Source organism: Euphorbia lathyris, chromosome 3 (genome assembly GCF_963576675.1).
Source record: "Euphorbia lathyris chromosome 3, ddEupLath1.1, whole genome shotgun sequence".
In the NCBI taxonomy this organism is placed as follows: Eukaryota; Viridiplantae; Streptophyta; class Magnoliopsida; order Malpighiales; family Euphorbiaceae; genus Euphorbia; species Euphorbia lathyris.
Genome location: NC_088912.1, coordinates 59,762,215 through 59,780,554, shown reverse-complemented (window position 1 = coordinate 59,780,554; position 18,340 = coordinate 59,762,215). Strand labels below are relative to the sequence as shown.

The 18,340-nt window shown below is 39.5% G+C and overlaps 2 protein-coding genes across 3 annotated transcripts; one reads left to right on the top strand and one right to left on the bottom strand.

Annotated features, from left to right (window-relative positions):
• The first annotated feature begins 12,586 nt into the window (after window positions 1–12,586).
• Window positions 12,587–17,280, top strand: LOC136222952 (pentatricopeptide repeat-containing protein At5g14080). 2 transcript variants are annotated; one of them, XR_010685769.1, is made up of 3 exons: window positions 12,587–14,298; window positions 14,505–15,598; window positions 15,688–17,280. XR_010685769.1 is itself a non-coding variant. In XM_066010651.1 (2 exons), the coding sequence occupies exons 1-2, from the start codon at window positions 12,645–12,647 to the stop codon at window positions 14,765–14,767; spliced, it is 1,917 nt and encodes a 638-aa protein (XP_065866723.1). In that variant the 5' UTR covers window positions 12,587–12,644; the 3' UTR covers window positions 14,768–17,279. The 2 variants fall into 2 exon arrangements, 1 of the variants encoding a protein (XP_065866723.1); XM_066010651.1 differs by having other exon boundaries at window positions 14,505–17,279.
• Window positions 15,118–17,344, bottom strand: LOC136222693 (cation/H(+) symporter 13-like). The gene is given in 10 exon segments (XM_066010426.1): window positions 15,118–15,200; window positions 15,203–15,313; window positions 15,406–15,551; window positions 15,657–15,778; window positions 15,780–15,888; window positions 15,890–16,095; window positions 16,274–16,334; window positions 16,336–16,574; window positions 16,577–17,010; window positions 17,230–17,344. Coding segments are annotated over 10 exon segments (1,626 nt in total).
• Between the last annotated feature and the right edge of the window lie 996 nt (window positions 17,345–18,340).

Genomic DNA, 18,340 nt, shown 5'->3' with positions numbered 1-18,340 from the left:
GATCAACTACCTCAAAGATAGGAGAAATGATCCCCATCAAGGGCGGGTTCTCTTTCCTCAAAGAAAGGAAAAACCCACAAAAGCTTATCAAGCTTTAAATCTTTACTCAAAGATAGGAAAGTCTCAGGGTACGGCTTGCCACCTACCCTAACGAAATTAAAATCCTAAGTAACCAGATCCTAAGCTTACTTGCAAAAGATAAACGCTAAGTAAAAAAGATTCTGGAGAAAAGAGGGTTCACACAAGTACGTCACAAAGATAACGAAGCATCGTCTTTATAAAGAATAATGAAGCCTCGTCTTTATAAAAGATAATGAAGCCTCGTCTTCATCAAAGATAATGAAGCCTTGTCTTCATCAAAGATAATGAAACCTCATCTTCATAAAAGATAATTAAGCCTCTCGTCTTCATCAAAGATAATGAAGCCCCGTCTTCATGAAAGATAATGAAGCCTCGTCTTTATCAAAGATAATGAAGCCCCATCTTCATCAAAGATAATGAAGCCTTGTCTTCATCAAATATAATGAAGCCTCATCTTCATAAAAGATAATGAAGCCTCGTCTTCATGAAAGATAATGAAGCCTCGTCTTTATAAAAGATAATGAAGCCCCGTTTTCATAAAATATAATAAAGCCTCGATAATGAAGCATTGTCTTCATAAAGATAATGAAGTCTCGCCTTCACAAAAACAAAGTAAAAACACTTTGGAAAATAAGTAAAGGCTAAAAAGGCAAGTGCCTAAAGTGCTAAAACCCTAAAAAAGCGAATAAAGCTTAAAATGGGAAACAAAGCGTAGAGTGGCGAATGTCTAAAATGACGGTAGAACTACGTGGCTTTGATTCCTAAAAAATTAATGAGGTACGTAGGAAGCTTGACAAATAAGAAATTATCCAAAAAGGCTGGTATATTTTGATAAGTCAAGAAAGGAGAGTTCTTTGAGTTACACTCCCGAGCACTGTCATTGGCTTATGGAACATAAGAAAGCGTTTCGAGTTAAGCTTGATGCTTAGAAAATTTAAATGACGTGTCCCATTCCTTTGTTCTGGGGAAATATGTTTAATGGAAAAGCATTAAATATAAACACGCTTTGGACAACCCTAAAGAGCTTTTTAGAATTTTAAGGGGGCTTCTGATAACAACCCAAATTATTCTTGAATGAGGAATAAAGGAAAATTAATATAAATAATGGCAAGCCATCATTCCTTCTAAAAATGGGATTTATGCATGATTAATGTGGAATTAATGATAATTAATACAGGATTGATGCATGGGTGAATATGCAAATAATAAAGAAAAAGGAAGGAGTCTCTAACATTATGCCACGCCATATGGACCATGACGAGACACACCATAACAAGATACGCCCGATGAGAGCGAGTAACAGAGACCCGCTATTGTTCTCAAGGAGAGTGTATATACGTCTTGACGGTTCTAAGAATACCAAAAGGCGCCTTTATAACCATCCCTGAATGGGAATAAATACAATGAAATGGCAATTAATAACCATTAAGGGGAATAAAGACTTGATTGTTCAAATACCCTAACTCTGAGGTTTTCAAGTATAAATGCTGGGATTAATGGAGAATTGATAGCAATTAAAGATGAATAATAATATGACTCTTCACCTACTTCCCCATTAATGTTGAAGGTTACAGAAACCTATATAAATACCCCAGCTTGCTGGGATCGAATGGACACTTTCCAAAAGCCCTACTTTGTGCTTATAGTTTATTCTCAGAAATATTAATGACTTTGGCATTGGAGTGTCCCCGACCGATCCCAATGGCGCCTCACAGGGAAGTGCTCCGATCAAGGATTTTTTTTCACGAGTTATCAAGTTTGTGTTTTGAAAAGTTGAGTAAATGTTGTAAAATTTTTAGATATGCATGTGTTCTAGTTACTTTTGTGGTAATATGATTTAAGAACATATGCTATTTGTTTTGGAACATATGGACAATCGTTTTTAGAACATATTGATAATCATTTTAGAACATAGTGATAAGCTATGTATTGGTATTCTATGTTGTATACTATATAGTTTGTATATGTTCTAACCAAGTTATATATATATATATATTGTTGAAACATATATAAACATTAATATGTCTAAGAGCATGGATGTATCTGAATTGGTTGCAAGCCTGATTGTTGAGCAATCATTGCTGAAATCAATAAAAATGACTTGTGTATTTGAATATTGCTCTAGACACTTTTTGAAGTTTTGATCTCTCTGATTGCTTGTGAAATCGTCAACTTCAAAAGGAGCAAATGACTTGGTATTTATAGTAGAGGATGATGAGAGATCCGTTTGAATTTTGAACTAACCGTTTGGTGGAAACGGATCATGTCAACATCAACGTCTGACTTGCATTGTCCTTTTAGCAAAAAAGTTTTTCGTTGCAGACTCTAGAGGCTCTTTTGTCTTGAGCTGTGGTTTGTGCTCGTAGTCTGCCAATGTTTCGCTGCAAGATGGACAAAGGCACTGTTGAGGGGACATTGCTTCTGTAGCATGTACTTTTTGTCAATCTTGGAAACCCGCGTGATTTATCTTTTGTCAATACCAGATGTCCTTACTCTTTGCTTCTAGGCTTCCGAATTAGAGGGCTTCTGGTTAGTCCTTGAGCCTTTTATTTTTGTGAGCCCATTTTCTTTTGTTTTGAATTGATGTTATGTCTTAAGATATTCAACAACAAGGTTAGCAATAATCAATTTAAATTTCTTGATTAAATTATTTTTATCAAAATAAAAAATTCTTGAAAATTGTGTTTCAACACCATCTACTACTTTACGTGCAAAGAAAACAGTTACCATACACGCCAAAAACCGAAAGTAGAAAATAGAAGTGTTGAAGTCATGACAAGTAAGCACCAAGCACTAGACAGACTAAGCCCTAAAAAGTTTGGTTACCAGAAATGGGGAGAGGAGACATATAATATGATACTGTAGGAAATAAACATTGACACATGGCTATGTATTAAGCCACTGATATAAGTAATGCACGAAAATAAACCTTGTGGTTTGGTCCATTTTCGAAGTGCACCCCTGTGGTTTAAAAGTTTGCAAGTCGGTGCCTTGAACTTCATTCCGTTAGCAAAGAGGGGTAAAATTGACTAACGGTGTTAAAAGTCAAAGGGAAAATAGTTAATTTGGTCCTTATATTTAATAATTTTATAAATTAAGCATCCTTATTATCTAACTATCACAAACAAACCCCAAAATAAAAAATAAAAATTCAATTATACCATCTTCTCCATTACTCTTTAATTTTTTTCTCTCTAAAATCAAGTTTCTCTCTAGAAACACAATTCCCTTTTATAGATATGGTCCCCAAAAGCAAATAGCAATCAGAACATGAAGTTGAAGATGAAGTTAAAGCCTCCTCTTTTATCTTTTCCTTTTTCTTTCTCTTCACTGCTTCTTCCTTCCTCAGATACAACACACAAAATTCAGTAAAATCAAAATCATGGAAACTAAATCAAGACCTAGAATTCTAATTCCAAACAGAGTGAAGCGATCATCGTCTTCCAATTCGGAACACAAATGAAGGAAGTTCTGGTACGGCTGCCGGTGAAATCGCTTATTCGTTTTAAATGCATCTCTAAATCATTGGGCGACATTATTAACAGCCAAGATTTTATCAATTCTCATCTTCTTCAGGCATCTTATTCTCATCACAGGAAGCTAATAACCGTAGAAGAACAGTTTATTCTGGATCCGGATCGGGATCGGGATGGAAAAAGAATAAGAAATCGAAAACTTGATGTTTTGGATTTCAACCTTAATTATAATGACGACTTCCAAGAAGAAATAGAAAAAGAGTTCGCATCTGTTGTGCTGGAGGATAAACCTTGTTTATCAGTCAAACATTCCTTGTATTGTAACTGCAACGGTTTGGTTCTCTTTTATCTAGCCTCTCATGAATTCTGTCTATGGAATCCGTCCACCAGAGAGCAACGGATACTTCCGGCTTTCCCTTTTTGTCTGAGTACTGATTATCGCACTACCTTGAAGTTGGGTTACTAATTTTGTCTGATTAACTGTGATTCTAGAGAGAAACTGGATTTTAGAGAGAGAAAAATTAAAAAAGATGAGAGAGAAAGAAAAGAATTAAAGAGTAATGGAGAAGATGTATAATTGAATTTTTATTTTTTATTTTGGGGTTTGTTTGTGATAGTTAGATAATAAGGATGCTTAATTTATAAAATTATTAAATATAAGGATCAAATTAACTATTTTCCCTTTGACTGTTAACACCGTTAGTCAATTTTACCCCTCTTTGCTAACGGAATGAAGTTCAAGGCACCGACTTGCAAACTTTTAAACCACAGGGGTGCACTTCGAAAATGGGTCAAACCACAAGGTTTATTTTTGTACTTTTCTCATATATATATATAGGGTATTGCTATATACCGCCCCTTAATTCCGGTTCACCGCACCCTTTTGACCATATTTCCCTTGTCATTTTTTTCTTCCAAAACCTTAAAAACTCTCTCTCCCTTTCTCTCCCGAGCACAAATCCCGGATTTTCCAAAAATGGATCCAAGCATTCCCGAAGATAATGATTTCGAACACGATGTAATATTACGATTATTAAAAACGTAATTTTTTAATTTTGAATTTTTTTTTCGTTGGTTTTTGCCTGAACGGGTGGCGCATACTGCCCGTTCCTTAGGCCGAACGGATGAACTACCCGTTCGGCCTAAGGAACGGGCAGTATGCGCCACCCGATCCACCCATGGAACGGGTGGTATGCGCCACCCGTTCCACCTTTACATGGGTGGTATGCGCTGCCCGTTCCACCTACGGAACGGGCAGTACGTGATGCCCGTTTCTGCCTATGGTGAAACGGGCATCCCGTCCGTTCAGGCAAAATTGGGCAGAAATTGCCCCGGACTATTTTTGCAGGGGAGAAATTGCCCCGAAGTATTTTTTTTAATTTTAATGTCAATTATGCTAACGTATTATGCATTTTTTGTATATTCAGGTACCGATAGAATATTGGAAACCCGATAACATTGATTATAGTTCGCGTTTCATAACGGACACCGTTTTCGCTTCGTGTCAGGATGCTATTGATTGGGCAAAAAAGATAGCTATTCAGAATGGATTTGAGATTGTAATATCTTCGCAAAAACATGGGGGAAAACAGAAGCTGTTGCGATGTTCACGGGGTGAACGATATAGAGGTGTTGTGAAAATTGATGAAGATCCTGCAATTAGAAAAAGTAAAACTAAAGTGTGCCGCTGTAAATTTCAGATTAAAGCCTATCAACATGCAGACCTTTCTGGATGGGGGATACATGCTAAGGCTGGGTTAACTGGAATGCATAACCATACAATGTGTATGTATCTAGAGGGAAGTCGGCAAATGGGCGGACTCAGTATCGCATCTAAACAAATTGTGCGTGATATGACTTCAGCTCAAGCAAAGCCCTGTGCTATTTTAGCAGCAGTTAAAGAAAAACACCCAGAGGACAACTCAGTAATTAAACACATATATAATTACAGAGACAAAATGAGGAGGGACGGGTTTGAAGGTAGAGACCTGGCTAGTCAATTCTACCATATTGCTGTGGAGAACAAATATGTCAATTACACACAAGCTGATTCAGGTGTGATAACGCATGTGTTCATGGCACATCCAGAGTCAGTTGATATGTTCAGGACTTACCACTGGTACATCGACATTGATTCAACGTACAAAACAAACAAGTACAAAATGCCGTTTGTTGAGATTGTGGGGATGACGCCATGCAATAACAACTTCAAGATAGCGTATGCTATTGTTAAAGACGAGACCGAAGGGAGCTATCATTGGATTTTGCAAAGGCTGAAGATTTTGATTGGGTTTGATCTTAACCCGACCGTTATTGTTAGTGACAGGGAGCTTGGGTTATTAAAGCCGATCCAAGAAGTTTTTCCACAAGCAGCGCACTTGCTATGCACTTGGCATATAAATAAGGATGTGGAAGATCGGGTGTATAGAATTTTGGGAAATAAAGGCCTTGCCTCTAAATTCAAGAATGGCAGATGGAGAACAATATTACAATCATCAACCATTGAGGAGTACGAGACCAATCTTAGCATGATGAAGGATAAGATGAGCAGGTACAAAAATCTTATCTCGTATGTTGAGGATACGTGGTTGGTGCATAAGGAGAAGTTTGTTGTTGCTTGGACAAAGGAGTTCCTACATTTTGGCAACACAACTTCTTGTCGAGTGGAGAGCGAACATGCTAGTCTAAAGCAATGGCTCAATACGGCAACTGGCTCCCTTGACACAGTATGATAGAAGGTTCACAAGCAGATTGAATCACAAGCAACCAATATAAGGTATTTGCAATTTCTTCTACTGCAATTTAGGAATTTTCATTTATGGCTGTATCATTTCACTAACTAATAATAATTTTGTCTTCGTATCAGGTACATGCTTGAGCAGTCCCGGCTTCGTCAAACAGTCACTTTCGTCGGCCGCCCATTAAACCAACTTGTATTCAAAGTCTCTCAATACTGTCTGGAGTTGCTGAATGAAGAGTTAGAGCGCATGAGAGGGTTGAGCCATGAAGTGGACGTGCGTTGCGGTTGTGTATTGAGAACCTCGCATCAGATACCATGTGCATGCGAGCTGAAACGAGCTTGTGATCTGGACCAAATGATCAGTACTGAGAGTGTTCACGTGTTTTGGAGAACACTTTTAATCAATCATGGTCACACTGATGAAAATGCAGGGCGTAATGATCTGAATGAGGATCATCGATATTTTCAGTCCTTAGTGGACCAGGTCTCTAAAGGCGACCCATCCTTAATGCGTAATATTTCAATGCTTATCCATGATCAACTACACCTTGATCAAGATCAATACACCGAACCCGATGTCAAAATTCACGTGCGAGGGCTACCTAAGGTGAGCAAATCCACAAAACGTATGCCAAGTTCTTGGGAATACAATGAAACTCGTCGTGGACGGGCTCGTTCTACTAGTTCATCTAGGAGTCGTGGTAGAAGTGGCAGAATTAGCTCTTCATCCTCGGTACATAATGGTGCCTCATCAGGTAATGTTTATCTGATAAACCTAACTTTTTTTTGTAAATGTTTTGCAATATATAGTTCATTTACACTAATATACATGAATGCAGATGGAAAAACGTATTATGGTTCTGACTTCGTACATTCCGATAAAATAGTTGGCATAATTAAACCATATGTCGAATCATACTACGACGTTGTAGGTGATGGAAATTGTGGTTTCCATACAGTAGCAACTTACATTTTTGGTAGCGAAGAAGCGTGGCAGACAATTAGGCATCACATTCGAAATGAAGTAATTGCTAACCGTTGTCTGTATGAAAGAGTGTTTATTGATACTGTTGATGCAGCTATTCGTAGGGTAAGTTGGGACGGTGCAGGTTGTGCGCCGAATTATTGGATGCTCGTTTGGGATGACTTGTGGCCGGTTGCTACAATGTACAATGCTGCTGTCATGTTATTTGGCTTCTCGGGTGGGGACACATTAGCGTTGTGTGGTACTATCTTACCATTGTATGCCGCATCCACTGCTACAAGACCAACACGTGAGATTTGTATAACTCATTTAGGGAATCACTGTCATCACTACATACGTTTAAATTTATCGCCTAACTTTCTGGTGCCCCCTATAATACACTGGTGGTTTCGGCATCGAAGTCAAAGCGTTGTAGGATGGGAGCGCTTCTATCAGGATAGGGTGGCATAGTGGACCAGATTGGCCAAACTTAGGGGATATTAGTATTTGTTATTGTATGGTTTTGTATGGTTCTATAACGTTACAGGTGAATTCTGATGAATTTTGTATGGTTTTGTATGGTTCTGTAATGTTACAAGTGAATTCTGATGAATTCTGTGTGGTTTTGTATGGTTCTGTAATGTTACAGGTGAATTCTGATGAATTCTGTATGGTTCTGTAATGTTACAGGTGAATTCTGATGAATTCTGTGTGGTTTTGTATGGTTCTGTAATGTTACAGGTGAATTATGATGAATTCTGTATGGTTCTGTATGGTTCTGTAATGTTACAGGTGAATTCTGTGTGGTTTTGTATGGTTCTGTAATGTTACAGGTGAATTTTGATGAATTCTGCGTGGTTTTGTATGGTTCTGTAATGTTACAAGTGAATTCTGATGAATTCTGTATGGTTCTGTATGGTTCTGTAATGTTACAGGTGAATTCTGATGAATTTTGTGTGGTTTTGTATTGTTCTGTAATGTTACAGGTGAATTCTGATGAATTCTGTATGGTTCTGTAATGTTACAGGTGAATTCTGATGAATTCTGTGTGGTTTTGTATGGTTCTATAATATTACAGGTGAATTTTGATGAATTATGTGTGATTTTGTATGGTTCTGTAATGTTACAGGTGAATTCTGATGAATTCTATATGGTTTTGTATGGTTCTGTAATGTTACAGGTGAATTCTGATGAATTCTGTATGGTTTTGTATGGTTCTGTAATGTTACACGTGAATTCTGATGAATTCTGTGTGGTTTTGTATGGTTCTGTAATGTTACAGGTGAATTCTGATGAATTCTGTATGGTTCTGTATGGTTCTGTAATGTTACAGGTAAATTCTGATGAATTCTGTGTGGTTCTGTAATATTCCAATGGCTGTATTCGAACAGAATCGTTCCAACGGCCATATTCCAACAGCCACATTCCAACTGCTATATTCGAACAGGTTCGTTCCAACGGCCATATTCAAACGGATATATTCTAACGACTATATTTTCCATCCATAAAATTAAACAATTTTTCTACTTCAGTTATCCACATTCACTCTTTAAATTCATTTCAACGAAAACTCTCAACTATCAATGGCTTCATCTGATTTTACCAATGTGTTCCCTAATTTTCCTCCCGAGAAAAGCATAGTGTCAACTTTGAGTAAGTCTGATTGCACGGCGAAGATGCTTGATTACCAATACTATGCAATCCGTGTATATGGAGAGACATTTGTTAGTCCAGCAATGTTTCATCTTGAAACTCCATTTATGTTTTGCTTCAAGCTTCCGTCTGCTGGTGAGTTTCCAATATTACTCACTACACATGGTATGGTTCTTATGTTATATGCATTACATGCCATTTGAATTCGCTCTAGAGGAATGGTTGAACAGTTTGAATGAAGGAAATATTCCTAGTCATATTCAAACATTTCTGAAATGGTTTATGCCTATTGATGACTGGAAAGCTATGTTCGCCAGACTATTGCGTGATAATTAGAGGGGAATTATCCCTAGAAAAAATTTCAACTCCATCATCTTTTTAAGATGGACAGAGTCTGAAATTTCTCATGAGGTTCATCGAACTTATCCTTACTCGATCGTGCAAAATTGGGATCGCTATAAATTAGAGGTTCGAGTACTACAGAGTATCAGCGCTTCAAAGAACGATTACCTTCCAGGACGAGCTTGGCCAAGAAATAGAGGAAATGCTCCATGGAACATTTTTCCTGTGGAATATGAGACGAATATTGCAGAGGAGAAAGAGATATACCTTGCAATACAGTCAGGTGTAGAAGCGGCATCTTCACCAAACATTGACGAGTACGAAGAAGATAGTGACTAATGTAATATTTTATGTCGTGGTAATGTATTTTTTTCAGTTTATGTCGTTGTAATGTATTTTTTTCAGTTTATGTCGTGGTAATGTATTTTTTTCAGTTTATGTCGTAGTAATGTATTTTTTTCAGTTTATGTCGTGGTAATGTATTTTTAAATTTTTAATAATAATAATAATTTGGTATTAATGACATTGCAATAATAATAAAGCGTACCACAAAAAAATGAAAATATCAAAATACCAAATTCAGTCATAACTCACTTGGCCAAATGCCAAGCACCCATAATCTGCTCTAACGACTGCCTATATACAATCGCAGCATCCTCGTCCAGATGACTCATGTGATCCAAAACAGCTTCACCCCAGGTAGCTAATCGACTAACCCACTGTCAAAAGTAACGAACAAAAAACAGAGTTAATATCACTTCACACTTCAGTAAATATCATTTCACATTTGTAGATCAGTAAAGAAAAACCAAAAATAACTTACAATCTCACTGTTCGAGCGAGTATAAACAGTCGGTCCGGGTGCAACAATCTCCGGAAGTAGACGAGGGTGTGAGTGACGGGTGTACCAATGCATGTACTGATCCTCACAATCTGATGGAGTACGTGCTGGAGTGAATACAGACAATCTAAGGACGGCCGACTGGGGAAAAGAGTCCCAAATACCCTGCACCATCACAGCTGGCACATCTACACGATACTTCAAACTGGCCCACGGACGCACAGCCTTAGAAGGCCACAATATCGGTCTGGGAATGGTCTGCACATGTCCAAGCTGTCGAAGGCATCTCCCCGGCATATACGGCTCGATCACATCCCGATACCGTATCCATCCAGCGTATAGCGTCCTCGGGGTCCCCGTAATGGCATCAGGGCCATACGGCATCCACATCACCTATAGATGTATAAAATTACATTAACAAATACAAGTAATACAAATTTGTTTTAATTGAACAGTATTTAACAAATACAAGTAATACCTCATCTGCCGTCAATATATCAATCCGGGCACGAAATGCTCTCAGCCGCTCATCGCTCTTCTCCAACGATATAGATGGCCACATGGAAGCCCTAGGAAGATTCGGGTCAACTGTAACTGCCTCTCGATGCGGCCTGAAGCAAGGAAAGTACTCATAAATCCATGACTGGAGCAATGTCAGACAACCCGTCATCTGCCCGCAATCTCCTCTGCTAGCAATACCAAGATGACGATATAGATATGCTAGTGCAGCCGATCCCCAAGAGAGTCCAACGGCTCCAGCTGCCGAGTCCTGCACCTCCAGCAGGCAAGAAGGTCGGATGCGGTCACCACTCTTGTCTACGAACAAGGTGGAACCGAGCATCAGCCACGTCCAAGCGATAGCCTGGGTCTCAGGAATCCGATCACCTCTATAATAATCCATGATTGAAGCAGCTCGTATACCGCCAGAGGAGTAGTGACCGACATCTAACTCAGCCCGCGTCATCCCAAACAAATCCATCACGCAATCCTTAAGCTCGTCAATACTCGCATCAGCAGTCACCATGACACCATCTACGGGAATGCGCAATATCTCCCACACATCATGCATCAAAATGGTCATCTCGCCGAACGGCATGTGAAATGATGACGTGTCTGGCTGCCACCGCTCGACAAATGCCGTGATCAAAGCATCATCTATGTGACTGTGCATGATACCAGGTAGATGGAACATGCCAGATGCTTCCATAAGCAACTGAATCGTCCTGGAAGAACCACTGTACCATAATCTCAGCTTCGAGCAATACCCTGATCTGGTATGACACCTAAGGACGCCCCTATCCTGACCGCCCCAAATAGCACATGCAACATGTCCCAGAAAGCTTGGGATCACAGCACCATCAAATGGACCCCCGGGGACGGGATCCTTCACAACCCAGTCATCATCTGTAGCACTCTTCGAGCGCTTGCTGCTACCTGAAATTATAGTAAACGGTTTACATTAAATTTTTGGAATATTTTCTAATAATCACGAATAAAACAAATAAATATAAGCACATTTTTAAATTACTCTGACCAGAAGACGATGCTGCGATAGAAGCAAATCGTCCATCTCGACCCCTCGTCACGACGCCACGAGGTACGGAGAAAGTATCAGAACTAGGACGAGGCATAGTGTCATCTCCGTGCATCTCTACATCAGCCGCCTCATCATGTCCTCCGACATGCTCCTCCTGTGCTGCATATGCCCTCTGGGCGTCCGCCATCAACCGCCGCTGCTCTGTCCGGTCCCTCCAAGCAGAGGCAGTAACCACACGTGAGGTCGTATGTCTGCGGCCAGAACCCGCCTCAACAACATCATCCTGTAAAATTATTTATTTATTATATTCGATTTCTTAATTTTTTATGTGTTCGGGTCTGCCTACATCGGCCCGGGCTAAATTTTTTTTAAAAAAGGCACAAAGCGGCCCGATTTTGACCTGGGCGGGTGGTTTACACCACCTGACCGCAGGCCAAACGGATGCGCCGTGCGGCTCTCCTTCTGGTGGGCCGCGCGGCGCACTCGACCCACCATAAGGTGGGACGGGTAACGATCCCATCCCACCTTACGGTGGATCGGGTGCGCCGCGCGGCCCACCAGAAGGAGAGCCGCGCGGCGATTCCCTGCTCCACCTTTGGTGGATCGGATTGTTCGTCCGTTCCACCAAAGGTGGAGCAGGGAAATCGCACCCGTTTGGTGCGATTCCGGGTTTTTTTTTGCCTCCGATTTCGGAGGCAAAAATCATGATTACGTTAAATTTTTTAATGTAAAACACTTACCGTAATATCCATGAATCCTTTGCCCTTGCCTATCCTTGGTGCCATGTCGTTTTAGCTCGGTTTTTTGAAAATGCTATTCCGGTAGAGAGGATTTGAGAAAGTGAACTTTTGTTGTTTGAAAAAGTGACAAGGGCAATATTGTCAATAGGGTGCGGTGAACCGGAATTCGGATGCGGTATATAGCAGCCCACATATAGAAATTGTTCTAAAATTTAGGTTTTCGGAAAGAATGCCGGCATTGGGTTAACTGTCTGTGCCTGTTGTTCATTTATGAAACCTGCAACCGAGTTAGCAACTCGGATAAGCGGAGCTCTAATTTCAGCGTCGAAGAACTCAATCCCAACTGGATCATGGACACCATCACTGGAGCGAGTGCTACACGGAATCGGTTGCCGGGACTCGATCAATCCTTCTATCGTGGCCCGAGTGATCGACCCTTGCCTCTTAAATCACCACTCACTTGCACTTGGTTTCTTCAACTGGTCCTCGCAGCAGCCTGGTTTTTCGCACACTTCACTTACTTATCAATCCATCCTCAAATCTTTCTATCTCTCTCGCCAGTTCAACTCTATTGACACTATCTTAAAGCAAGTCAAAGCCCACAAATTTACTCTCAATTCTTCAACTTACCGTTTCATTATTAACTCCTTAATCCAAGCGAAAAAAACCCAAAATGCATATTTGTATTTCAGCGAGGTTAAATCACACATCTTAGATTTTGGGCCCGAGACATGTAACTCTCTGTTAGCTGTATTGAGTTCCGAGGGGTGTTTTGATAATGCAATGAAGGTGTGTGATGAAATGGCTAAGGGAGGAGTTACTTTTAGCACTGTTGGGTTGGGCGTGTTTATATGGAGGTTTTGTAGGGATGGCGATTTGGGTGTAGTCTTGCATTTGTTAGATGAAGCTAGAAAGAGTAGTTCAAATTTTAACGGGTCCGTTATTGCAGTTCTGATTGTTCATGGGCTTTGTCAGGCTTCCAGGTTAAGTGAGGCTGTGTGGGTACTGAATGAACTAAGGATTAGGGAGTGTAAACCAGATTTTATTGCATATAGGATTGTGGCTGAAGCTTTTAGATCGTCGGGGGATGCAGCTGATGTGCATAGGGTTTTGAAGATGAAAAGAAAGCTGGGGGTGGCACCAAGGAGTAATGATTACAGAGAGTTTATTTTGAGTTTGATTATGGAAAGATTGATAGTTGAAGCGAAAGAATTAGGTAAAGTGATTGTGGATGGTAATTTTCCTATAGAAGTTGACGCATTGAATGCATTGATAGGATCAGTTTCAAGCATTGACCCTTCTTCTGCAATGTTATTCTTTCATTTCATGATAGGAAAAGAGGTGTTACCTAGTCTTTTAACATTGAACAACTTAAGCCGAAATCTATCTAGGCATGGAAAGGTTGATGAAATGCTGGAAGTCTATCAAATCTTGTCCTCGAGAGATTATTTCTCTGATATCGTGACCTACAATGTGGTTTTCTCATTCTTTTGCAAGGTTGGCAGAGTAAGAGAAGCTTATGGTATTCTTCAGGAGATGAAGAAGAAGAAAGGGCTTGGTCCAGATATCTCAATGTATAATTCATTAATGGAGGCTTGCTGTAGAGAAGATCAAATGCGTCCTGCAAAGAAGCTTTGGGATGAGATGTTTGTGGTTGGATGTGGAGTGAACTTAAAAACATATAATATTCTGATTTCAAAGTTTTCAGAAATTGCTGAAGTTGAAGAGTCATTCAGGCTGTTTAATCACATGTTGGATAAAGGGGTGGCACCTGATGCTACAACTTACACATCTCTCCTAAAAGGGCTTTGTCAAGAAAGCAAGTTCGACACTGCTTTTGAAATTTTCAATAAATTGATTTGTCAAGATTTGGTGCTGGCACAAAGCATATTGAGCACATTCATTTTAAGCCTCTGCAATGAAGGTATGCTATACATACCAATTGGCTGACTTAAGTAGTTTTATATTGTGATTATAAGTAGTTTTTGTTATTAGTTCATTTCTGTTATGAAATTTGGTCCTTTTTGGACCCCAATAGTGCTCCTTGTGCTCTTAATCATCATGTATCTTGGTGTTCAATCATCACTAGGCTTTACTAATATATTCTATGTTCACCAATTTACAATGTAGGCCAATTTCATAAAGCTTCTGAATTGCTCACTGGCCTAGCTCATGACATAAGATATTCAGATGCCCATGTTGCTTTGTTAAAATGCATTGTCGATGCTGAAGAGATTTACATTGCTGTCCACCATTTGCAAAGGATGCAAGAGGCCTCGCCTCTGTTGTTCCAAGCCATATGTTCAGAGCTTTTTTCATTGCTTTCTTCTTCGAAACCAGAATCTTTCTCAAGCTTCCTTCAGGCAATGTCTGAACTGTGCGTGCTTTGCTGAAGATGATTACATATACACGTGCAGCATGTTATACAGTTGAGAGAAGCTAAGCTTGAGCTGTAAAATTTAGCGACTCAATATGGACAAGGATGGCTTAATTTGAGAATTTCATACTATCTATCATTGTTTAACCACAGATTATTCCTATAGCAAAGGTGAAATATTTTTAAATTGATCAGCTGGGTAAGAGAAGGAATTGAACCTGAGGGTTTTTTTTTTTTTTCTACACTATCATGTACAAGATGCAGATCCAAAATCTTCTGGTTTTTAGTGGGGAATGTTATTCAAAACCATCTTGTATAGTTAAGGTGCTAGAGTTGGCATGCTGTTGGCTTGTTGCACCACCATAATTATGTGGAGTTGATACACTGTGCTGGACTGAACAAATCAGCTACAATTCCTAACTCTTTCTGATCTTGCCAATCCGTGAGTTAGATAAAAGTAGTGAGCTAGGGTCATGGCGTTTACCCACTATGATAAGATCATACTGCTCTTGCATTGATTTAGTTACCAAAATGGTGCCTAACCCATCCATCACCACCTCCTCTATATACATGACCCGGAAATTTTCTGTCATAGCAATTCTATCACCACTATGTTATCAATCTTCCTTTCTTCTGTTTTATCACTAGAAATACTTCCATTCTCAAGAAGCCTTATGAGTGAGCTTGATGCAGTGATGTCCAGCCATCCGTGCCCCACTAGCGAGTGCCTCCCTATCATCAGTTCCACCCAAGAAGAGAACAGCAACATGATAACAAGACTGGGTGCTGGAGGTTGCCCTCTGAGCACCAATAAAGCCATTTTCAACAAGCATAGCTATCGAGCAAGGTGCTTTGTCAAGTATATTCAAGTTTGTGATCTTAATACCCCTTTTTAGGATACTGACATCCCATTTGGTTGCATTCTTTTGTGGAAAGGAACTAAAATGAGAGAAGTTCTTTGGTCTAGTGCCATGGAGCACACATCATTGTGCATTGCATTAGTAGGAGAAATTGAAGTATAGGGAGAACTGAAACGAGACATTGTTGCTCTCGAAGCTTCTGAAAACATTGAATATTTGTTCAGAAGTTTTAGCACGGTTAGAGATTGTTCTATCACGCTTGTGGGGGATGAGGAGCATTTGAACGGCCGACAAGCTCAATGAAGTGAAGAACGTAAACCATTAAAGGGCTTCGCTTTGTGGGATTTAAGGCCTCAAGGACGTCGATGATTGCAGGTACATTTATATCTTCATGGATGCAAACCAGCACTCTTAGTTCTAGGTTGGATTTTAGGTTCATAATGGATCTTCTCTTGTAAACTGTAAACTTCTTTGAAGGATCATACTACTAATAACAGATGCGATTGTGCCATTTACAATCATTAAGGATATGCACATGATCTCGTATGCCTCATCGCAAATTACCTGAACAGAAGATGATCAGAAATTTTGATTAATATTTGTCAAAGGTAGATAGATGCAGTTCTAAGTTATTTGTTTTGTAGTGAAACTGAAGCATATACCTGTTCTCTTTTCATCAATTTAAACACACCGCGCTCAAGCACGCCGTGGGCATTCATGACGGCCAAGAGCAGCAGCATCTGCAGAGGGTATATTGCTCAACCGGGAAACTACATATGTTCCGAGAAACTTGCCGAATGCACTGATAATGGCAACGGACTGTGTCACCAGATAGTTCTTCAGTTCGATGGTGGAGATGTTGATGACCAAGCCATTTTTCACAAGGTAGAGTGGCATAAACAACCAATTGGTGATCAATTCAAGCCTTTCAACTATGGAAGAATCAACAGGAGGTCCTGCAGGCATATGCAGATCCCAAAAGCAAGTGGTCCTAGGTAAAGGTTCAAACCCAGTGGTCTACTAAGGAACCAAGTGAGCAATGCTGACATGATTATGGCTACAACACATGATTGTTTCAGTGGTTGTCCATGGGGGCTTTGCCGTATCATGCATAACAACAAAGGATGCATTATGAATATAATGATAAGTAGAAGTAGAATATTGACTAGGCCATGAACTCCTTCATTATGGGTTGATTTCTCAGGTGAATCTTGTTGCCACAGGACTGTAGATATAACTGTTATGGTACCAAAAATCCCAGCGACGAGAGATGCAGACAATGCTACCCGTCCAAATTCGGAATTTATAATCTTGAGCTCCGCTAAGAGGCCTGCAATTGTGGGTAGGGATAGCAAAGACTTAGCTACTGTTACATCTAAAGATAGCACTGGCACGGGTGCTTATGAACATTGGTACACCCACACTACACAATCCAATGATCATGGTTTTTCTGTCTACGTTGCTCCTATTAGGAACAAGTACAGGATGAAACCAAAAGCAGCTACTCTATCCTCAACATTGCAAAGGAACGGTCTTTGCATAGAACTGAAGAAAGGTAGCACAGGATAAACTCATTTGTACACCCAATAATGCAAAGGATTTGGTCCCTTGTATATACCATATGATTCAACTTGTCCGTAACTTGCACGTATTATGGTTATGTTGCTCGTTTTCTGACCCGAATTTTCTGCAATTGTTGCAACATCGACTGGCTCCATTATAACTGAACCCATCATTATTGATTTTCTTTTTCTTTTTTCTTGCACATAAATAAAAAATGGCGGACAAACCAAACTGACCAACTCTACCCCTAATTCCATGGTTTTAAAAACCGGACCAGATCGGCTGGTTCGATCGGTTCAACCACAAAATGGCCAGGTAACTGATCTGGTTAAATACTTTTGGAGTCACAGATATTAAACCGGTCAGAACCGGAGTCAACCAGTGAACCGGTCTGACTCCGGTTTTCTGAAAAAAATTTGAAAAAGATGAAGGTTCATTGTTGATTTTCCAGTGACAAAAATCTCATCTAGTTGATTTTTTTTTTTGAAAAAGATGAAGGCTCATTGTTGATTTTCCAGTGATTAAAAAATCTCATCTAGTTGAAGTTAGTGTTTGGTGTTTGAAATCCAAATCCAAATGGACAAATTGAGTAGATTAAGGGATCTAAAAAAAGAAAAAAAAGAGGTAGAAAAGGGGATGGAACAGAGAAATAGAAGAAGAGGGAAGAAGAGAGGTAGAAAATCTGGATATAACCAAAATTGGCTGTGGAATAAAAATACCCTAATTTTTAGAATTAGAAGTTTATATAGCACTTTTAATTCTATTTCAATCTCCAAAAAAAAAAAAAATTTCTATTTCAATCTCAGTCACACATCATGATTATAATGATAGGCTGAGATTGAATTTTGGAAACTTAATTTCTTTGTTTTATTCGATCAAAAGTGAAAGACTACAAACAAGTATTCTTTTTTTTTTTTAAGTATTCTTTTGGTAGGGGAAAGTACTCAATGACGAAGCCTAGTGGACGGAGACATAATGCATGCCATGAAAATGGGAGCTCAAGACCCCATTGTGGTAGAGTTGAACCACAAAATGGATATGTTGATGGAAAACTGAGTTGAACCCACCATAAGTAGTGATGTGTGTAAATTGTGTGGGTGACCATCATGATAATGAATGCAAAGTAAGTAGTCCATTCGTGGATGAATCAACTAATGTAAGTTATA